This window comes from Ceratocystis lukuohia (genome assembly GCF_044167205.1).
Source record: "Ceratocystis lukuohia strain C4212 chromosome Unknown Supercontig1_pilon, whole genome shotgun sequence".
Taxonomy (NCBI): domain Eukaryota; kingdom Fungi; phylum Ascomycota; class Sordariomycetes; order Microascales; family Ceratocystidaceae; genus Ceratocystis; species Ceratocystis lukuohia.
The window spans coordinates 2,927,597-2,950,077 of NW_027263520.1; the positions used below are offsets into that span (position 1 = coordinate 2,927,597).

Here is a 22,481-nt window from a genome sequence, read left to right on the forward strand (position 1 = left end):
ACTACTTCTTTATTCTTCTACTCTGTGCCCTCCTTGCCCTTCGGTCTTCTTCCAGTGCTTGGCAGTTGCTCCCTGGAACAGCCATTGTTGTTTTTATACATACATCCTAATCCGGAAAGTGTACTTCTCAGACTAGGTGCTTCTCGATTTGGTGATCTTCTCTTTTGCTCCTGCCCTTTCTTTTGTGGCCTTTAAAATTCTCTTCCTTCCCCTCTTTTCCTTCCTTCCACTTTCATTCTGTTCTTCTCCTCCCCTCTCCTTCTCTCCTGATTCTATCTCTCGACGTGTTTTTCTTTCTTCTTCTATTCTGATTTTTGTTTTGCTCATCATCTTTGCCTACTCATAACCTCATTCTACATCTTTCGTCTTCGCTTTTTGTTTGCATTAAACTGTTTACCTGAGTTACTGTTTCTGCTTCTTCCAGAATTAGAAACACTTGGTGTTTCCTTTTCAATTTTACTCCCATCTTTTACCTTCGTCTCTGGCTGGCCCGGGACATAACACTCAACTTAACCTTCAAATTCTTTCTTTACGCTTTACAGTACGTCGTTTTCCCTGTTAATCTTTCTCGGGGCACTTGCTAATAGAATATCTTGCCTAGCCTCCTGGTTTGATACTGGTTTATTTTCATTTCCAACACCCTCATCACTTTCCTATTACACTTCTCCACCATGGTTAACGTATTCGAAAACCCTGGTCTTTGTGGATCCGGGCATGTCGTCCTCAATGTACTTCGCGCCTTCACGATTATTGGACTGCTGTGCATTTCTGCGTCGTGCTGGGTCATGGTCGTTATGACTGGTAAAAACGGATCCTTTTACTTTTTCGATGCCATATCTCAGATAATTGCCTCACTCGTCGCCCTTTGTCTAATTACGTCCGAGGTTGGTCTTTTTCGCGACTTCTACGAGCGTAACTGGCCCGTTATCTCCTCTAACCGCGGTCTCACTTGGCTGGGCTCTGCCATAACTGTTCTAGCCTGCCATGTACTTGGTCAGCTTAACCGGCCCCAATTATCACAGGCTGCTATTGGCATGCCCCTCTGGCGTCTTATTTTGGCCTCAGGAATCCTCGGCCTAATCTTTGGAATAGGCAATATTGCTGCCAGCGTTGTGTTCCGTGACTCGGAACATCAGATCAATGCTCGCACTATCCGCTCCGATGGTTCATTGGCTAGCAATAGCGTCTACGCAGCGTCATCTGCCTCGTCAACCCACTCGGACCACGTTCATAACGAAAAGGTCTCCGCAACCAGGCGCTGGACTCAGAAGCTCTCGCCTTTCAATGGCGGTGGCCGTCCTAAAATCAGCCATCCCTATGAGAGTTCTGATGTTGAGGCCCAGCGCGACTCGGTCGATGACCGCAGGAGTCCGATAGTACCGGAACTCTTGCGCCCTCAGACTGCCTTGCACCCTATGAACACAACTAACACCGGCGTTTCACGGTACAGTGTCGTCTCCCACATGAATCGCTTCTAATTGACTTCCGAGGGTTATTGCATCGACTTTTGTTCTCCTTTCTCTGCTTGATGCTGAGATGGTTTATCTTCCTCCTCTATCCTCTTGCCTAATTTTCTCCTCCATTCTCTCACTGCCACCTGGCGTTGGGCGACTCACCTCCCTCTCACTGTATTTTATTCCCCATTGCATTTCTAGTCATGAATCTCGCTCATTTCTTCTGCTTTTCTATTCCCTTTCCTCCACTTTCTTTTGGTTTTACATGCATCATACAAATTCCCAACCTGGGTCATATGTTGGCGTTCACATGGTTACACGGGTATTTTCTTTACAAAAGATCAGTTGATTGTCCCTTGCTTCATCTGGCTTCCACTTTCCTTTGTTCTCTTTTTTGTAGATTAATAAACTTTTTTGCTTTAAGTTAATGTTTAGTCAAATAAAATTGCAGTGCTAATGAATGAATGAGTGTCGTCATGTTTAAGCTTTGTAGTTTGGTTACACACCTATTTCCAAGGCAAAAAAAACACTGCGCCACATCCTTTGCGCCACATAGATCAAGAGATACGGGTCACGTGATAAGTGGCGCAGTGTCCTTTCGATTTTCAAGGATTAGAGGGCGCGCCGGCTCATGACCTCCAGTAACCTAGCCTCTAGAACCTAACATCATTTCGCCCTTAGGAGCGCCCATCGCATGGCTACTGAATATTTCATCAACTGACTTGATTGATTTCATCTCTCAAGGGTTTTCTGAGTCTTGGACCTTCGCGCCACAGTCCTTTCGTCCTATTTTTTCTTCCGCTTTATAACTGTTCTGCTGCACGCTGTCTGACGACAGTTATTCTAACCGACTAAAGGCCTTTTTTTTTTTCCTCTAGCGTTTCCTTTGCCTTTTTATACCGATAAGGCTTTTTCCCTTTTCGACGACAATTCTCATTGCGACTTAAGCGCGTACGGTATGAAGCCCGGTGATGATAGTTGAATATAGTTTTGCGTTATTCTTTGTGCTAACTCCTCGGATCAAATCTAGTCTCGTCTCTTAACCTTGACTCGTCAGCGCTCTCGTGCTTGGTTAATAGCAGCACAGGTGAACCAATTTACGACGCGTTGAAGGGTCCTGCATCTCCAGGAGGAATAACTTGCTCTCGACAAAAACTCCATTCTCTGTTTCTCTCGCGACTCACTCTGACCGCGAAGCTGCTGGGGCTAAAAGCTTCAGATCTCATCGATTAAAGCCAAGTCAGAATAAGCTTACGCTGCTTGCTTCTAGTTAGGCTTGGATAAAAAATCTGCGTGGAGGACTTTGCAGAAGCCGGCTTCTTTTAAGCTTGGTTATCGACAACACTAGTTTGCCTTTGTACTTTACAGGAGGCTCAGACTACCTGTTCACTGGCTGATTTGCTTTGTCAAATATTAGGACGGGACTGCTGTTAACAGACTGTTGTTCCAGTTCTAAGCATTGCATCTGACTGCCGGACTCCCGTATCTTGCTTTCTTTCTGCGTGTGTCATTTGTCATTCTATTCTGCCGTGTGGAGGAAATATAAACCAAAAACAAAAAACAAACAAACAAACGAGGACACACAAAGCTTCTCTCTGTCGCTGTAATCTTCTCAAAGCTGGCTTGCCGCAACAGTGTTGATTGACTCTTGTGTCTACGTCTAAAGAATCTGTGCTTCCCACCTCCTCCGTCACCCTCTCTTTCTCTCTGGTTGTACTACAGGTTGAGTTGGCACACTCAAGGCGTAAAGGTTGGACGGTTCACTTTCTCTTTTAGCCTTAACGACATCATCAAAAGTGTATTGTCGGCAGGAGCTTTCATCTTTCGGTTTTCCCCTAATCTCTAGGCCTTGGCAAGAAGTCTTGTTGCTATATTCTGGCTCCTCCATCAGCCTCTTTCCCTCTTTACTTTGCCTTTGTCTTTTGTAGTAGATCGGCCTTTATTGTTCTGTTGCCCTTCATTTATTAGCTATTATCATCAAATTCGTCGCTTGCTCTAGAGTTGGCGAGCCACTTCTGTGTTGAACAGCAAAGGAAGTGAGATACAAGAGACGTCAAGGGTACACGCCAGCATAGTAGGGAGCTTTACCTAACTTAGCTGGTCGCCCACACGTGAGCGTGTCTGGTGACAGTCGCTTCTCACTTTTTCGCCCATTATTGTGGCCAACCACTCTGCTAGTCTGCTTGTTACCCTGTTGCAACCGAATCTGCAGGATATTCGCCTCTTCCAAAAGGCTCAGCACATAATCTGGTCACCACGTCAACCCCACGCCAATAGAGACATGGCCGACTACGAGAGCACAGCTGGTGCAGAGGTCGCCGAGGACTTTCGCAGTGCCCTAGAGGATATGACCACCGTTCTCCGTGTTGAGATAATGGGGCTTTGCCAAATCGCCCGCGAAAACACTGAATTTGCAGTCGACATTGCACAGACTCTTCAATCATATATTCTCAAGGTAAGGCAACTCCTCATACGGGGGACGAAAAGAAGGCCAAGTAAAGATAGACACTTAGAGGGATATCATCTTCTATTGGATTAGACCGCCCATACTGACTCACTAATCTACATCTAGGCTGCCCCTCATCGAAAGCTGCCGGCATTGTATGTGCTAGACGCTATCGTGAAGAACGTTGGTACTCCTTACACGCTATACTTGGCCCCAAAGCTGTACTCCATGTTCCTAGAGTCATACGCTACTGTAGATTCCAACGTCCGTCGCAAAATGGAAGAAATGCTCCGTACCTGGAAGCAGGCGGTACCGGGCTCCATCGACACACGACCTGTATTTCCTCTTGAGGTTGTCCAACCAATTGAGGATGCCCTCATGAAAGCCTCCGCTTCCGCCTTCCAAGCCCAGCAGAAGAATATGATCGGCCGGCCCCGTGTTGTCCATCCCCGAGACACGCCTTCCCCTCATGCACGTATTCAGTCACCCTTTGGTCCTCCTCCCGGTAGTGGAGGGGCTTTCAGTGCCCCTCCTGGCAAACAGGTAACCCTCTCCCCTCCTCTTCCACCTTAATAAAAAGTGCTGGACTAACGCTCTTCTAGTCTACCCCTCCTCCTACCTATCCGTCATCTATCGGCCCACAAGCCAACGGCAATCAAAGCTCTGTAAACTATGAAGCTTTGAAAAACGATGTCGAATCTCTTATCCAAACATTGCATCTAGCGGGCGCCAAGTACCCGCACGATGACACTATCCCCAAGAAGACTCAAGCCCTTCTCGACCTCCAAGGTCTTTTCAACAAGGGCGGTTCTATTAACCCTGACCAACTTAGTCTAATCAAGAAGCAGGTTGACGATCTAGCTGCCGGCGTTCGCGCTAATTATGCGGATGTTGTGCTGTCCCAACACACACCTTCTGTCCCTGTACCTCCCCCTGCAGTGCCCCAAATTACCCTTGATTCCCTACTTGGCCCAGGCGCTCTAGCCACGCTTCTCGCCTCTCGGCAGACTCCGGCTCCTGTCCCAAGCACTCCCATTCCCACCCAACCTGCTGCAATGCGCAACACGCCGCCAGTTGTCCCACATGCAAACCCAGTTGTACCTGTGATGATGCAGGGTACACATACTCCGCCTGTTGTCCCTGCTTCTGTTCCTGCTCCTGCTCCTCCTGCCCCTGCCGTTTCATCCGTGAATAGTGCCATGTCACTCATGCAGCAACTTCGCCGGGCCGGTATTCTTCCTCCTCCTAGTGGCCCATCGTCTTCAAGGTCTACGCCTGTTCCAACACCGCCTGCTCCTCATGTAGCCCCTATAGCCCCTACAACTCCTCAGCACTATCAGCAACAAAGGGCGCCACCTATACTTCCTTCTATTATTGCCAACGCCCTGGCGGCACAGCGTCAGCAGCAGCCTCGTACCCCCATTGTCGAAATGGGCGATATCCAGCTTGACTCCACATCACTTAAACAAGAGTAAGTGGTAATAGGCCATATTGAATGCGTCTTTTTAACAATATTGCTAACTATCGTTTCAGTCGCCAGCATCTTCTTTTTACCATGCTTGAAGGCCTTGGAAAGCCGTGTTCTCAGTGTGGGCGCCGTTTCAAGAACGATGAGGATGGCAGAAAGAAGCGTGTTCGCCACATGGACTGGCATTTCCAAGTCCACCAGCGAAGCGTGAAGGCCGAAAAGCATGGCCAGCACCGCAGCTGGTATCCCGATACCAAGGTATGTCTATATTTCTTCATACATCACGCTCACTCGAGCTTCGCTAATGGTATACTCAGGATTGGACCATATCTCGTGAAACCATCGATGCCGATATTCCTGAAGTCACTTCTACCACCAATGCTGCGCCCAAGCAACCTGAGATTCAGTATATTCCAGTGCCTGATCCCACCGAAGGCGTCAACACCACGTGCTCCATCTGTGCCGACAAGTTTGTCAATAAATGGCTTGACTCAGCACAAGAATGGGTGTGGCTTGACACCATGCGCGTTGGAAACAAGGCATACCACGCAAGCTGCTACAACGAGGCCTTCCGCTCACGAAACACACCAGAACCGGTGCTAGGAAAACGGAAAGCCGAGAGCCCAAACCACTTCATGGTAGAAGGCAAAAAGTGGCGTGCGGAAGTTGTTTGAGTTTTGGATCACGGCTCTCTCCCCTGCCCATTGATTGATGGCTGCTCTTGGATCAGTTTTGTATGAGGGCCCTGACAGATAGGCTACTCCATGTGCTTGTGTCTCTTCTCTTTCTTTTTGTTTGCTTGCTTTGCGTTAATAATCTTGTGATTTCGGTCACATGGTAGGTTGGATGGAGTTGGAGGATGTTCTTTGCATTGGTTTTATTGCATGGCATGATCATCTTGGTGTGCAAGCTGTGCGTGATATTCATGAGGATTTTTTTTCTTTTTTTGAGGCTTTGGGAAGGTGGATAGTGTATTTAAGACGAATACATGTTTTAACAGCAGTCTGTAAGATAGACAAGCTCCTATGCCGTGTCTATTGTGTCATTCTATCATGTTTACGATAGTGACAATCTATAACCCTAAACTCACGCAGAACCCTGCCGAGCTTATGATGTTTACATTACGAAATCTTGCGAGAAGCAACTGCCCTTTGATATTTATTCTCACGGCCAATGAGAGATGCTTCTTGTGGGCTATCTGGCCAGGCCCCCGGCTTCCTTCTTCTGTGAGTTTCCGCTGTAGCTTATCTATGCCTTTGCGAATCCTTGCTTCCCCTCATCATCTTCTCTCTCACACATGCTCAGATGCTCGGCTTGGTCGGCTCGGATTGCCTACTCTCGCTGTTCAACGCCGTAATTACATTATCTTTTATTGTTTGTGCCTTGTCCTTGTCATTCTGCAAGCATCTATATGGTTTTGGTTTCTGAATAAACTACTTTGTTGTGTCTCATTATTACTCACGCCGCGCCTGCTTCGGCCATGGTATGTCCACGACTTACTCATCCCATCCTTGTCATCATCTGCTCGTCTGTCTGTCTATCTTAACTTCCCATCTCTTTTGCTAACTCTAGCACCTCATTCATAAGGCCCTATCCCATGCCAGGCCCGCAACTAGCTGGTGTTTCGATGCCGTTCCACGACCGAAAAAGAACACTCCTCGGCTCCGGTCACTAGCAGACGCTTTTCCCGTCGAGCTAATTCTAGCTATCGCAGAGTTTCTTGACATCTCGGGCCTTAATGGCCTTATGAGAACCAGTCGCTGTTTCTACAATATCCTCAATACATACATCTATCGGCGAGACGCCCAATTCCGGAACGACGCCATATTCTTTTCAGTCCTCCGAACAAGTCTCGATGAACGACTACACTGGAGCACCATCCTTAGGAGCCTGCGGTTTGGTGGCAATGTCAACGCGTTGCATCTCATGGTTGGCAATGAGATCGGCATAGCTACTCTGCGGCCCATTCATCTGTCCATCATCATGAGAAACACCCCACACAATATCGACCGACTTTTGTGCTACGGTGCCCTCCCCGAGTCACCGGCTCTTGATGTCCAAAACTTGTCGTCCTTTTTACTACCAAAGTCGATTTACTTTCACAGCTCGGTCCTGCAAAAGTTCAACGTCGCTAAAAAGGTCCCTACGTCAATTATTGCAATGTGTAGTATACTGGACCCCAACGACAGTGCCAACGTCCGTATGTTCGATGCCCTGCTAGATGCTGGCATGCCTAGAGACGTCCATGTCCCAGGACTTGGCCACACTACTATACTGCATGTTGCTGCCCACTTGGGCTTAACCCAGCTTGTTGAGGCTCTATTAACGAGACATGGATTCGATATCAATGGGCAAGATGCACGTGGAAAGACACCACTGCACTGGGCAGCCCATCGCTCGGTCAACAGGACAGGACGGACCGTTCGATATTTACTTAGCAATAGAGCGCAACCAAATATCAGCGACTCCTGGGGATGGACTGCCCTCCATACTATTGCTATATGGGGTAGAATCTCCAAGTTTAGTCTTGATATCATGACAATGCTTCTTCTCGCTGGAGCTGATCCAAACCTAGGGACGCCGCTGGAGAACTCAGCTTTGGGGTTGGTTATCAACGCATCGATCTTGCTAGAAAGCTCCCGCGCATACCGCGTCAAGGCTGTCAATCTTCTACTAGACTTTGGCGCCGAATTTTCCGATCGGCAGATACTAGATTTGTTTGAATCGGAGTGCAAGCGAACAGCTAAGTGTGAGACAGTGGACAGGCAACATCTTGACAATTTCGACCGGCTTATTACACGGTTGATGTGGCCGGAAGATCCGTCAGAAGACGACCTGATGGAGTTTGCTTCCAGCAACAGATTCCCAGGGAGCCCACAGGTCTAGTATACAATGGCACAGGGCAGCCCCGAGGCGTTTTGCGATATTCTATGGGAAGTCCGCGAAAAGGCATGGCGTTTACTCCCCCAGGAGAAAAGGATAGCAATTTGGCAGGTAATGCAGCCGCCTAAAAATGCGTTTCAAGAAAGCTTCGAGCAAGATGGCCTTGTCTTGTTGTCTCTTTTACATCGGATCCAAGATGGGAAAAGCACAATCGAAGCATTCGCTGATCTCATACGGTCCGCTTCTACTTTTGCACCTCGAAACTATGCCCTCGGCAGCTTACTACGGAGATTTGCTATGTGGGGGTTCGACTTTACACGGATATCACCAACCGGAAACGGAAACACTCTTCTCCACGAAATGGCGGTATGTCGGTCTCGTTGTCGAGACCACAAGAGACAAGAGCGAATGATCGAGTGGTAGGCCCAATCTGTTCTGACCCTTCGTCGGATGGGAGTTGACCCCAAAAAGACCAACGATAATGGAATGACGGCGCAGGACATTTTGTGCAAAAATGGCGGTGACGTGAGACAAGACCAGATCGAGCACTTGCTGCTAGACGGCGAACAGCATTTCCGAAATGTCCGATCGGTGAAACAATACATTAGAGGACAGCAGAAAAATGCCGCGACGATGGCATCCAGAAGAAGACGGCATACAGGGAGACGAGGCAAGACCCAGCCAGCAAAAAAGCACCAGCACATTGCAATGACTACAAACCAGCCGCAACTATCATGAACCAACCCAAATGGGCGGTACTGTCTAAGGAGGGAGCGCGGAAGAGGCGGGAATAGAAAATACAAGAAATGGAGATGGAGGTGGACTTGTGAGGAGAGCGGCATTTGAGGGAATTCTAATCCCGACTGGGCTAGCAAAGCACGCACCCATCATACACCATTACCATGCACGCCACACACACACCATCACCATCACTGTCACGACCTTGATCATGGTTAACTATCATATAGAGAAGTATGGGTATACTAAGCGGACACCCGTTTTCTAGTTAGCGAGTATTTCCTAGTGCTGCGTACAGGTTATTCATTGTACGGGAGTTTTGTTTCATTGCTGAACTCTGAAGACGAAGCGATTTTCTTTTTCAGAGATTGCGTGTATTTATTTATTCTTTCCCTCTATTTTCTGTGTATATGTTTGTGTGCGGGCAAGGGTGTATGACAGCCAGTGCGGGCTGAAGCAAAGAGCAATATTTCCATTACTTAATTGGTTAACCTCCGTAGTCCTGCTAGTATCATGATTTCTTGGCTGTATAGCTATTTTGTCTGGGAGAGATAAACGGAGTCAGCGTAGTTGGCCGAGGTTCTAGATGGCCAAGACAAGAAATGAGAATGAAAGAGTGAGAATGAGCGAGGGGCTAGGTGATCTTGTTTTATTTCAATGTTTGGGCCTGTTGTTTGAAATGTTGTGATGTCTGTGCTTTAGAGGGGGCTTAAATAAGTACAGTTGGCAAGAAAAAGGAAGAAAAAACCTCGAGTTTATTATCAAGAAGCAAAACAAGTCAAAGGGAGAAGGGAGAAGAAGGGTGGGTGTGTGGTCGTTGGAGAGAAAAGAGGAAAGAACAGGCAAAGTAGGGTAGAAGAATAGAACAAAAATAGAAGAGGTCATGGAAGCTTCGATAGAAGCTTAAAGGAAAGAAAAAAGATGGACAAAAAACAAGGAAGGATTTTCGAGAAAAAGAAAAAGAAGTTGCCAAAGAAGAAAAGGAAGGCGTTAAACTCTAAATCTTGGACACCCCTTCCCTCTTTTTTTCTTCGGACATTAAGCTAAGCCAAATACCCATCAATGAAACCTCCCAAGATTCGGCAACAGTACGGAAATGGGCCCACGGACGAGGGGGCGTTCGGGGGGGGGGGAGGGAGGGAAGACAAGAGACAAGCGGAGAATTTTCTTTTTGCAGACGGTCAAAGAGAAGAGAGTAAGAGAAAAGCGCTACGCTACCCAGCCAAGGAATCAAAGCCAAGCGCAAAAAAAAAAAAAGATGGAGAGGCGAGAGTAAAGAGAAAGGAATATGGATAATGCTGGAACAGACAAGGGACATGGTTATGAACGCGGGCAGCCCGGGGATAAGACGAAGGGATGAGATGAGGATAAGATGGAAGAGAGAGTGAGAGATAGGACGAGGGCCCGACCTTTTTTTTTTCTTGCCTAGCTTGTGGAAGTCTTAGCAGGGTATTGCCTGGCCTGTCTCAGGTTGCAAGGCTTTCCTCGGATCGTGACTATATTACAAGCAAAGCATGAAGGCGGGGTTCTCTGTTCAAGGGCAGGCCACCCCCGTCCAACGGAAGATGCCATTGTTATTGTAATCATGCTGCCTATTAAGGAATTCTTGCCTGATTGGGAACATGAGGCTTTCTACTAGCAAGCGATACGTCTTAAACTAACTCGAGGACGGAAGAGCACGCGCGGCACATTACATGTTCACGATCCGATTCTTTTTTTTTTGTCGGCGTTGTTTTGCTCCGTAGGAATAGAAGAAGGCGCAGGAGGGGGCAAAGGAATAGGAAGAAGATTCCCCTTCGCTTACACTGGGGGAGTTTTATTTTTCTCGATAATAAGCAACGAGCCGCGGCTCGACTTCTCAGCACAGGCCCAGGACGCAAGAGCCAAAAGGGCCAAGAACACAAGCAAACTGCAACGCAATTTTTTGACTGGAGCCTCCGACTTTCTTGGATGGTCCGATGTTTAGAAACCTTGGGTAGTCGAGGAGAAAGGACGGCCTAAGGGTCCGTGAGGCCAAGAATAACGGGTGTCGTCCAAGGAAGCAAGCGAGAAGTAATCAAAATAATTACTTTGCGACAGCAGCACTTGAAAGGGCCTGAACACCAAATGGCCAAAAGGTTAGCCTAGTTGGATGCTAGCAAGCCATGAGAAAAATAAATTAAATTAAATTAAAATGAAAAAAAAAGGACGCGCAGCTACTGACGTTCCGAGAAAGAGCGTTAAGAACATAGTTAGCCCAAAATAAGTGAACTTAAATGGGTTAATGGTGCTAAATAAGACTAAATAGGGTTAAATGCACAGTAGCAAAGCCAGCCCCACCTGCGCTTTTTTCTCTTTCTTACGCCGGGCGAGATTGCCCCACCAGCTTCAAACGACAGTTTAATTTTCCGGAGTTTTACCAACAAGCAAGAGTGTGTCACAAAGATCCTTCAAACAAGTTCAATCTTTAGCGACAAGACGACGGCCGAGACGACAACACCAATAAACTTCACTGACGACACAGCCACCTAGGGAGTTTTTTGCCCTTGTTTCAACCGTTTGGCCGTTTAGTTTCTCGTCCTTCCCCCTTGGATAATCATTCACCCAAGGGACTCCTTCCTCCTGCTCTGCCACCCGCCGCCCACCCCCCTTCCTACCTTTCTTCCAATGCCCCCAGTCGACGCCCTAGTGGTCACTCCGCCAACAGCAGATGCTGATGCATATGAACAGACCCATGTGCACTCCATCTATGAGACTATAGCCAGTCACTTCTCCGCCACGCGCCACAAGCCGTGGCCGCTAGTCACCTGGTTCCTGCAATCCAGACCAGCGGGGGCCATTGGCCTGGACATTGGTTGTGGCAATGGCAAGTACATTGGCGTCAATCCCGACGTTGTGCTTCTTGGCTCTGACCGCAGCGGCAACCTAGTTAGTCTTGCGGCGCCACGCACGCGCTTTGCCCAGCCCGTCACAGCGCCCGTGCGGAAGGCGCATCAGCCTACTGACTCTGCAACGCCACAGCAGAAGCTTATCCCTCCAGTGACTGGTGGCGACGTGCTTGTTGCTGACTCGCTCGCGCTCCCATTCGTCCCGGGTGTTGCTGACTTTGCTATCTCCATTGCCGTGGTGCATCATTTTTCCACGCGTGAGCGCCGATGCGAAGCCGTGCGGCACATTCTGCAAGCCATCCAGCCGCCCAATGGCGTCCGTCCAGCCGGCGGCATCAGCTTGCCGGACAGTGCAAGACTGCAGCTCCCTGACGGTGCTGTGATCGGCGAGGTAGCCCCATTCACAGACAAGCCGGTGCAGGCAGGCGAAGCACTAATTTATGTGTGGGCACTAGAGCAGCGGTCTTCGCGCCGTGGGTGGGATGAGGGAGCGGCACAAGACCAGCTGGTGCCGTGGGTGACAAAGGGAGCGGCACAAAAGAAACAGAAAGTAGTGGTGGAAGAGGAAACCGGCGATGCAGAGGAAGATAAAACAGTGCATCGGTACTACCATCTGTACCGCAAAGGAGAGCTGGAGGAGGACATACGTGCAGTAGGGGGTGAGGTTGTACGCAGTGGCTACGAAAGAGACAATTGGTGGGCTATTTGCCGGCCATCAGCAGACTTTTGATGAGGTATACCAAGGCATAGCTCTTCCATCGTGGAACTTATATATATATATACATACATATACATAAAAGTCGCTACAAGTAATCACCCACCAGTATGCTTTCTATTCCATATATATACCAAGTTCTTTTAAGTCTAACACTGCTTTGAGCAGCGACTTTTTTTGTGCAACTTGCTCTCGCTCTGATGTTCTCTCTTTCTTCTTTGGCTTGCAGATCTCCAGCCTTTTCTCAAGTGCCCCAAGTTCGCTCTTCATCCGAGCTTTTATTCCTGTGAGACAGTCCAAGCCAACGTATTAATTTAATGTGGCAGCGCCACAGAGTTAGCCTGCACGACACAACCCTAGATGTTTGGCCCAACTTCATCTCTTCTTCCATTCCTCCTGGGTCCTACTCTGTCTTTTTTCCTGTTCTGCGGCGTTTTTTTTTCTTTTTTTCCTCATTATTAGGAAGCTTGGTAAGGAGAAAACTTGGCCTTGCGTTCAAGTCAAGTTTGACATGTGAGCCAGGAGAAGAAGTTCCTGTTTTGTTCAGGCCCAAAGGACCCTCTCCATCATTCCCCAACGTCACAGTAGGTGCTTTGATCTTTTCCGCTTCAGCCTTTTTTGTAGCCTAGAACTGAGTGACTTGCGTGAGTTTGCGACCAGTACAATAAGCCTACATGTGTTTACGGGGTGTCGCTAAGTTTCGAGTGCATGAGCCCCCCTCCACCCATGTGAAAGGGAGGGTGAGGGTGGAAAAAGGGAAAGAAAGCAAAGAGTGGAGGAGTGGGAGTAGCCAAGCATGGGGACGGGAGTAAATGTGACTGTTGAGATTCAAGTTATCAGCTCATTTACATCGTATCGCGCCAAACTCAGGCTAGGCTAGTCTCTGGTTCTCATCTTCCCTCCCCCCCCTCCCCGTAGACAACAATAGGGCGGTTTAACCCCTGCATTTGCTTTTTTATTGTTTAGATTAGGTGTGCCACACCCCCTGCCATCTCACACCCCGGCGTCAAAGTCCCGCTGGGCGGAGGAGTTCGTAGACGATAATTTGGCGGTTTCTCGTCGTATATTTCCCCATTGTTTATTTAGCATAGTCAAATTGGCCTGCAAAAGGCCTTGCTGATGGTGGCGGGTGATGGTACCGAGGTCTGTGTTATGGAGGGCTCTGCATGATGTGATGGGATGTATGTACGGATATGATATAGACAGAGCTGTTTATTATAGCTATCCCTTTTCTTTTTTTTGCTTTCTTTTTCCTGATGGGCCCTTTGCTTCGGGGAGCCAGCCAGCTCTTCTTCATTAGCTGTTTGGTTAAGCACAGCATACTAATAAAACAAAACAAAACCTCTTGTCCTTCCTCTTCACATTCCTACTCCTTGCTAAGATCTCATGGTCGAAACATTGCCTTCTTTTTTTTTTCCTAGCAGAAATCAAGAAACGGAAACGAAAAATAAAAAAATAAAATAAAATAAAAAGTCTCCTTCGTCTCGTTATCTTTCTGGCTTGGCTTCACCCTTCAATTGAAGACCCGAATGGCCGAATCACGGACTTGGATGCAAGATTTGGACCAAGCCTTTCTAGCGAATCCACTATTGCTGCTACAGTTACCTGTATGTTCCTTTTTTGCTTCCTTTTGTTCTCTCCTGCAGCGGCCGTCAATGTTTCAAAATCTATTATTAACTCATCACCGGGTAATAGTGTATGATATGTGTGATGTTGTGTTGTGTTGTGTGTCTATTGCAGAATAACAAAAAAAAAGAAAAAGGAACAAAACTAGCAGACGTTAAAAACGATTGAATGATTTTGAAGTGAGACTGTACCGGGTAGGCTTCAACCAAACAAAACAGAACTATAAAGAACAAAACAAGGCAAAAAAAAACAAAGAAGTATGATGATGATGATGATGATGATGTCGTTGTTGCTGCTAAAAAAAGGGAACATCACCAACCTCGAGATACCAAGGCTAATAGCAGACAAATGAGAGCGAAACAACAACACAAACCCCAAATCAACCTCCAAACAAATCCTCATGACCTGTAGCAACAAGATGATAACAAATAATAGTAACAATGAAAAAACGGGACATCCCAAGGACAATCTTTTTTCTTTCGCCCTTCCAACCACAAAAGCCAGCTCTGTCATTTCATCATGACCGGGGACAAACAGGGAAATAATAAAAAATAAGTAAAAAAAAACACAGTCTAGAACACTGCCTCCTCCCACCCCTAACCGGAACCGGGAACAACTCCAAGAACAATGTGAAACACAACGACCTTCAGTATCCCTAGGCCATACGTCGCCGTGCCGCATCGTCTGGGTGCTCATAGTATCGTCGCCGACTATCGCGCGGCATCAGGTCCGGGCTAGCTCGTCGTTTAGAGCCTGTTGTCTCATATACTGGAGGTGCTTGGGCTTCCGAGGTTGGGGGGTACCCTGCCATGGATGGAAGTTGCGACTGCCCCGGCGGGCTCAAATCTGGCTTCGACACTGGACTGGCGTTACTAGTCGAACCGCCGCCTCCAATTGAGTACGCAGGCGTGCTGTAGGGGCTAATCCCAGTCGTTAGCTCAGCAACGCTAGGAAGCATACCGCCGCTGTTTCGGTTCTGTGTTGGTGGGTTCACAGGTGCAAGTTCGGCGTGTGGGGATGGTTGTTTCTCATGGGGGATAGGAGGCGGAAAGGCAGGCCCTTGGTCACGGCGGGGCAGCGAAGATGGTAGCGGCGGTCCAGGAGTTGGAATCGATCGTTGGTCGTTCACAGGGCCCATGTGGCTTCCATGGGCCATATGGTGAGTAGGAGGGGGCGGCGGCGGGGGAGCAACGTTATTGTGGCCACTTTGGCTATTCTGGCCCATGCCTATGCCCATACTCATGCTATGGCTATGGCCATGGCTGTGACTATGGCTATGGCTGTGACTATGAGTGTGGGCATGGCCAGGGTGCATAGTATGGTGTCGGCCGTAAACTGGATGGTTCTGGTTATGGTGTTGGGGGGGCATGTGGGGAGGTGCATAGTCTGCCCGAGGAGGCGGTGGTTGCGAGTGTCCACGCGACAGTGAACTTCTGTGACTACTGGAGTCATTGTGTGAAAAAGAAAAAGGCACAACGCCTGCTCGTTTTGCCATTTCCTCTTCTCCCATGCGCCAATGCATGGCTTCCGCCGCTCGCCACGGCACTGCCATCTCCTCTGCAACCTTCTGCCACATCTCGGGCTTGAATCTATTGCCACATGCGTTAGTATGACTTGCGTGTAAATTTCTGAAGTTGTAATGTATAATGTGTGCAGCTCATTCATATGATTTGTTGACGTACCGTTCGTAGAGTCGGGCAAGCTTGTTTTTGCGCTCTTCATCCCACTCACTACGGCGTTCAAGGTAGTTCTGGTAGTGTAGACGGCAGCTTATAGCACTGCGTCCAGGCAGGCGCTTGGAGATATCCTCCCATTTCATGCCGCCGCCGCGTAGCTCAATAATGAGGGCATCTTCTTCATGCGACCATTTGCTTTGCTTTTTTGCCGGGCTTTCTGAGGTATGAGGCGGCATGCCACGCTTCGCTGTCATAACCTGGTGATGGACCGGAGGTGCGCCAGCACTACCACTGCCTCCTGTGTATCTAGAGTGTGGCGGGTGAGCATTGTGGGGGTGCTGAAGCATATGGGGAGGCGGGGGGCCAGCCGGCGCAAAAGCCGGGGGCGGCTGCGCGTAGGGCATGTGCCCTGCTACTGCTGAAGACGCCGTGGTGGGTGGGTAGGGGGGGTTCCCGCGGGGAGACGACGTTTGGCGAGATGGAGACGCTTCGGCCTCAGTGGTGGCTGGAGGAGAGGTCTTGATTAACGATGTGATATCCACGACTACGGTTAGCCCACCGAGGTCCAGTAGGCTTAGATTAGATTCAACCGGTGACTCGTTTGCTTTCCAGAGTCATGAATAGGTGCCCTCTGCACCACTGGCGTCAGTATTGTTGTAGTAGTGCCAAGTCCGGGCGACGGCGAGTGGCAAGTGTTTTTGTAGCAGGCCAAAGAATGAATATTCTAGTAGATTCAAGACGTAGAGAGATTCAGGTCGCCTAGTTCGATGGGGAATAAAATAAGACGTCTTTTGAAGAGCGTTGATGATTCAGGTTTGAATATAGTTGTTCTGTTCTCTCTCTCTCTCTCTCTTTCGGTTCTGCTATGAGACGTATCGGAGATGGTGTGAGGTTTTGCTAAATTTCAAGAGGGGTTACAATGGGGAAAGGAAGGGCCTGGAAGGCAGCAATAAGACGGCGGACGATGTATGAAATAGTGATATGGAGGGAGATGGAGTCGGGTGAAGGAGAGAGTGGATTAAAGACTAGAGAGGAAGAAGAACTGATAGTGCTCCAACTGTGGTGTAGTGGGAGTAGCAGCGCATGGGCTTGGTATCCAGATATATCAAGTAGAATGAAGAATGAAGAGACAAAAAGAGAGAGAAGAAGAAGGAGAGGAAGAAGTAGTGAGGGAAGGCTGAAGGATTATAACAAAATTGAGAGAGCACTGACAGCTGTAAGCTGAGAGCTGATCGAGGTAAAGTGTGTAGGTGTTATAAGGTTGGATGGGATAGACAAAAGGGAAAGGGAAGAAAAGCTAGGACAGGCGATGGTACCAAATACATAAATCCTCCGGAAAGGAAGTCGAGCAAAACGCACGAGGCCTAATATGGATTAGACAGGGAAGAGCTCTGTTTTATCGTTCTTTGAAGAACCAGTTGAAGGGGGTGTGGAGGGGGTGTGCTTTGAGCCTGGGGGAGGGGGCGTGTAGGGTAGTATACTAAGAGAGAGAAGTAGGTAGCATGGCATGGTAAGAGGAAGAGCGAGGTACAATGCTGCGGTCAAGAAGACTTACTTACCTGGGTGTGCGATGGTGTGTGCCTATGGGAGGAGGAGAGGAGAAGGAGGAGGAGGAGGAGGGGGGGGGTTTCTTTTTCTTTTGCCTTCGTCTGGTTGTGGATAAGGCTTCAAGACAAAAACCACAAGCAGAATCAGAATGGCAGAACGAGGGCAGAGAACGAGGATGAAGCAGGAAAGCGAAGCGACTTGATAAAAGCCAGAGAGCAAAGCCCTTTACGTTTGGATTGGACAATTCAAGACCTCCTGGCCAAGCCAAACAGAGCAAAAAAAAGAAATAAGGCGAGGGAAGGCGAACAGGATAGGGAAAAACAAATAAAGCTGAAAGAAATAACACAATCAGTAGCATGTACGACTGCATCAGTAACAGCACAAACGGCGTGGATGGGTTATGAGGTAAAACAATGAGCCAAGAAAAGACATATAGACAGGACAGACAGACAGACAGACGAGACGGGCAGGCAGATAGACAGGTAAGAGGAATGGTTTGTTATGTTGCTGATGTACGCCAACTCGTTTAGAATTGGGTGGCATTATTAAGTGAAGGGTTTGCCTTGGCTGGGTTGGCTAGCCCAGCTGGGTTGGTATTGGTTTGCAGACCCGTTTGCTGGGGGGGGGGGGGAAGAAAAAACAAAGAAGAAGAAGAACAAGAACAAGAAGACAGTCACAGATGAGACTTGGGTTGATCCAAACTCTGTTCTCGTCTTTGTTTTGTGTCCCTAGTGTTGTCTCTGGAGAGGAGAGAAGAGAAAAGGCCGGTCTATCGGCTTATGATGAAGAAGCTGTCTCTGCTGGATCATGATTGCTACTCGGTAGAAGAACAAGAGACGAAACGAAAAAGAAGGTCTAGAATTCACGGAGAAAAAAAAAGAGGGAAAAAAGCGATCAAAGCCAAAAGTAGAGCCTTAGCCTGTAGCGTGTGCACTGTAATGGGCCGGGGCGTGGATAGATAGCACTGGATGTGGACAAGGACAGCCACTATCGAAGGGTATCTTTAGTATCTTTGGCATCTCTTTTTTTTTTTTTTTTTTTTTTCTTTTCTTTTACTCTTTCCTGGCCAGGGTGGTAGTCGAATTAAACAAAAGAATTTGTGAAAAAAAAAAAAAAAAGTAAAATGGGATGAACAAAAAATATTCGGATGAGCAAGGGTGCCAAGTCACAGCACAACGATAAAAGATTAAAATGGAGGGGGAAAAGAGCAGGACTATAAAATCAGATAAATGGCAGTCAAGCGAGCAGAATCCAAAACGACTAAGGGGAATTTTGTTCGTTTTGAAAAGAGGGGCGTTGTGTTTTTGTTGATCGTGTTTGATTGTTCTCTTTTCTATGTTGGTTTGTCGTTGTCGTTGTCGTTGTTGCTGTTGTTGTTGTCGTCGTGGTCGCTGTCGCCGCCGCTATCGCTGTCGCTGTGTGGCGGTAGCAGGCTGTTTTTGTTTGCTGGTTGTTGAGGACAAGTTTGAAGCCCAAGAAGAGCGAGCCTGCATGCATGCTGAAATATTAATGTCAAGGTTGTGCATGAAAACTTTTCCTAGCCCTAGATTCTCATGAAGCAACTGCGCTCTCAGGCCTAACATGGTCATGTGAGCAGGAACCTGTATACTTGGTCCAAGCAAGGAAGGCAACTGCCTGTTAGTTGGCATCTAATGGCTTGCAAATCGTAGCTGCCATCTTTTATTTTAGTCTTGTCCATGCTATGCAACGACAGGGCAGACAGGTTCTCGCTCTCTTTTGTCTGACAAAAGGCATTGGCAGGGCCGGCAAGGCTGAGGCCAGTATTAACAGCTCCCTTATCTCCCTCCTATACGAGAAAGACATTGGCTATATATTGGGCAAACAAAAGATGGGTGTTCGTCTTCCTTGTGTGTGTGTGTGTTCTCTAGTTCACCGGGGGTTCTGGTGTTTGCTCTCACTGGGGTGGCGGCAGCATCAGAGCAGGCCAACTTCGTGATCTAACTAGTGGGCTAACTAACTAGTTGGTAAACCAGGCTCCAGGTTTGATCCCAAGCCCAAAGATGGCTAAGCCCCAGTTGCGTCTCAGACCAAGAAACTAACAGACGAAAGCCGAGATGGCCAACTTTGACTGGCGCTGCCGCAGGGTCTTTTTTAGGTTCTCAGCTTAGATAATAGGGCCCAGACCTGGATAGATGCGCAGCAGCTCTGTCATGACTGAGTTAATTAGCATTCAGGCTGTCCCATTGCTGGCTGTGAACACGTTGTGTTATATGCACCATGGCCATTGACGAAACGCAGTTGAAGGGCTTTTTTTTTTTTTTTTTTCTTCTTTTTCTCTCTTTTTTCCTTCCTTCCCTGTTTTTTCTATCCCCCCCCCCCCCTTCGTACATAGAATCGGTTGGTTAGCCACTTATATTGTATGAAAGCCTTAGCGAAGTACCAACAGCCATGTCCGAAATAGCATCCTTTGGAGCACGCCAAGCCAAGATCTGCAGTTCTGTACTGGACGAGGCAAACCCTACCGATTATGCACCGTCAGCTTGATGGTGGAGGAAGGGCTCTTTTACCCGTCCTTTTCCCCCTCGCCTCTGGAAATCCAAATTCAGCGCACAGGTGTGAGGTTGAGTAAGAGAGGGAGAAGGGAGAGGAAATAGAAGTAAAGACAGCAACAAAGTCCGTCGTAGGTGGAACCCTGAGCTTCGGGTTAGTGGCTGAAATAGGTCTCAGCCATGCAAAACAATTGAGGCGCAGAAACAAGAGCGAACTGCTTGGGTGTTTTAGGCGTTCTCTATTTACGGCGTTTTTGTTACAGCCCACCCCATCGTTGTATTGTAGCGTGGGTATGGGCCTAGCGGGGGAGGGGGGAGGGGGCTGTCTGTCTTGTCTTGTCTCTTGTTAAGCATGATGGCTAACTGCCACTGACACACACTGCCACTTTGGCCGCAGCCACTGCTGCTTTTTTACTGACAAACGACAGCTAAGTTTGAGTATTTCTGCCTGTTGCATGATTGACTAGCCCGTTGTAAAGAGCAGAAGTCTCTCTTTTTTTTCTCTCTTTTCTTTTTTCCTCATATCTTGTCCCTGTATCAAGTCCAGCCCCAAGTCCTGAAATGGAACGGAACACGCATATGGGGAAACAAGATTACGGTTAAAAGGGAACCAAGTGTGACATGGGAAGAAGACATAAAAATAGGACTTGATACTGGAAGAAGATGTGCAGAGCTGGCTTTAGAAAGAGCGTGGGCGGTCAAGCTCGGTTAAAGAAGCACTTGGGTTTGAAGTTGCTGGTCAAAGAGTTGGAAGTTCATGTGAAGTGACTGGAAACAAGGCAAAAACCAGACGAGAGTCCGCGCCATTGGAGCACAAGTACAACTTGGTGTATGTTATATTACTATATGCATACACACATATACATATACACATGCAAGCCATGTATATTACTTATGTCTCCATGTTTCCACGCATCCACGTATCCACGTATCCATGCATCCATGCATATTTGTCTGTATGTAGGTTAGCTCAGTGAGGTTGTAGCGCCGAGAAGAAAAAAACAAAGAAATAAAAAGGCATGGAGGAAAGCAAGTCTCACCCTAGTGCCGTTGAAGCAAGACATTTCTTTCCTTCTGTAATCGAGGCTAATGGACCAGACAACTAACAAGTTCCCTTGTGCACACATTGTTTCGAGGCCCAAATCGCAATACAAAGAAAGGAAAGGGCACATTTATCGCCGTTGGCCATGGTGGAATGTCGTACAGACAGATGCAAGTACATCTGTATTGTGTACATATAGCACACGGAGTGGTACTTGGTCGTGGTGCCGAGTAGCAGCCAGTACCAGTAGCAAGCAGTACCAGCACATGCAACGTTGATGATGTGCAAATCTGGAGCGACTCCTGCAAGAAATGCGATGTGATAATGTAGTGCACGATTTCGCAATGCGCGACATCTCGTCCAAGATCGCTTGATACTACTACTTTTTTTTTTTTTTTTTTTTTTTTTTTTCTTTCTTTTTCTGGCGGCATTCTGAAACCAAGGACACCGAGGCAAAGTCAAGCTGCAGCTAAAGCAAGCTAGAGCAGGCTAAACAGCTGATAGTTGGCCTGTGACGTTCGACAGGGCGATGAATTTACCACGGCTGTTTAACGACCAGAACCGTTAGTTCGTACGGCTCGGTATACCTAAGCATACGGCGGACAGAAAGCGCCACTGAGGCGTCAATTTTTGTCCTACATCATCCACGACAACTGGAAGGAGAAAACAACGGGAAAACCAGCCTCTCTCGTCTCTCTGAGAGCCTAGGAAAGGATTGGTGGCGGGCGGGCGTTGCTTTGTCGGTTTATTACCCCCAGGGTTAGGGGTTTAGAGATTTTCTTCGATAAAGCGTCAGATGTTAATGTTAATATCCATTCAGCCTTACGGATGTTTCCTTCTTATTCTCTTTCCTATTGCTGACGGCACCTTCTCCATCCGGAAGCCAATGGCATTTTGTGGTTTATTTATTTACACATGCTCCCGGGATAAACAAGCAGGTACGCGGTTAGATGCGAGTTTACGCGTACCTACCTTTTCTGCTGTTATATGGTGATGATGATATCATCGCATCTCTTTTAATAGCGTGCTGCTTTTGTTGTGCAAGTAATTCGAAGCGAGTTTTTTTTCCTCCTTCCTTGGGCTGGCCTGGATCAGTGTTTCTGGGGGCACACAGACAGCCAACTGGCCCTAGAGACGAAGGGCAGTGCAAGTCGTCCTCCAATGATATGTAGTCTCTGACTATTCCGCTCCTGTCCACAGCGACACATGGGCTGTTGACGAAAAGGAAAACAAAAAAAAAAAAGACGAAAAAAGCGAAAGCAAGAGACGACGAGGATCATTGCCTTTACTCCAGCCAACTGGCGTTGACTGACAACTAGAGGTTGCACGGCAAGGAGCAAGTACCTTGCCTGTGCACTCTGTCCTTCTAAGCAGCGAATGCATGGGCACGAGGGGGATTTTAGGGGCTATGCTATATGACATGCATCTTTTTTATAGCATCATGGAAGTGCACTTGCTGCACCACAGCACACGCCTTGCGAGCGCATGAAGAAACCAGGCTAATGGAG

General features: G+C 48.0%; 5 protein-coding genes across 5 annotated transcripts; 4 read left to right on the top strand and 1 right to left on the bottom strand.

Moving 5' to 3' along the window:
• Nucleotides 1-671: 671 nt before the first annotated feature.
• Nucleotides 672-1,478, top strand: HOO65_010736 (uncharacterized protein; the record flags this gene model as incomplete). Its single annotated transcript, XM_070999787.1, has 1 exon — nt 672-1,478. The coding sequence occupies one exon, from the start codon at nt 672-674 to the stop codon at nt 1,476-1,478; it is 807 nt and encodes a 268-aa protein (XP_070862558.1).
• A 2,257-nt stretch (nt 1,479-3,735) lies between these two features.
• Nucleotides 3,736-6,042, top strand: HOO65_010737 (uncharacterized protein; the record flags this gene model as incomplete). The annotated part of the gene is made up of 5 exons (XM_071005514.1): nt 3,736-3,909; nt 4,027-4,443; nt 4,503-5,371; nt 5,434-5,626; nt 5,686-6,042. The coding sequence occupies 5 exons, from the start codon at nt 3,736-3,738 to the stop codon at nt 6,040-6,042; spliced, it is 2,010 nt and encodes a 669-aa protein (XP_070862559.1).
• Nucleotides 6,043-6,848: 806 nt separating this feature from the next.
• HOO65_010738 (uncharacterized protein) lies at nt 6,849-8,254 on the top strand (the record flags this gene model as incomplete). Its single annotated transcript, XM_071005825.1, has 2 exons — nt 6,849-6,851; nt 6,956-8,254. The coding sequence occupies 2 exons, from the start codon at nt 6,849-6,851 to the stop codon at nt 8,252-8,254; spliced, it is 1,302 nt and encodes a 433-aa protein (XP_070862560.1).
• A 3,381-nt stretch (nt 8,255-11,635) lies between these two features.
• Nucleotides 11,636-12,586, top strand: HOO65_010739 (tRNA (carboxymethyluridine(34)-5-O)-methyltransferase; the record flags this gene model as incomplete). Its single annotated transcript, XM_070999788.1, has 1 exon — nt 11,636-12,586. The coding sequence occupies one exon, from the start codon at nt 11,636-11,638 to the stop codon at nt 12,584-12,586; it is 951 nt and encodes a 316-aa protein (XP_070862561.1).
• A 2,266-nt stretch (nt 12,587-14,852) lies between these two features.
• HOO65_010740 (Myb-like DNA-binding domain protein) lies at nt 14,853-16,220 on the bottom strand (the record flags this gene model as incomplete). Its single annotated transcript, XM_071005844.1, has 2 exons — nt 14,853-15,786; nt 15,880-16,220. The coding sequence occupies 2 exons, from the start codon at nt 16,218-16,220 to the stop codon at nt 14,853-14,855; spliced, it is 1,275 nt and encodes a 424-aa protein (XP_070862562.1).
• Nucleotides 16,221-22,481: the final 6,261 nt, after the last annotated feature.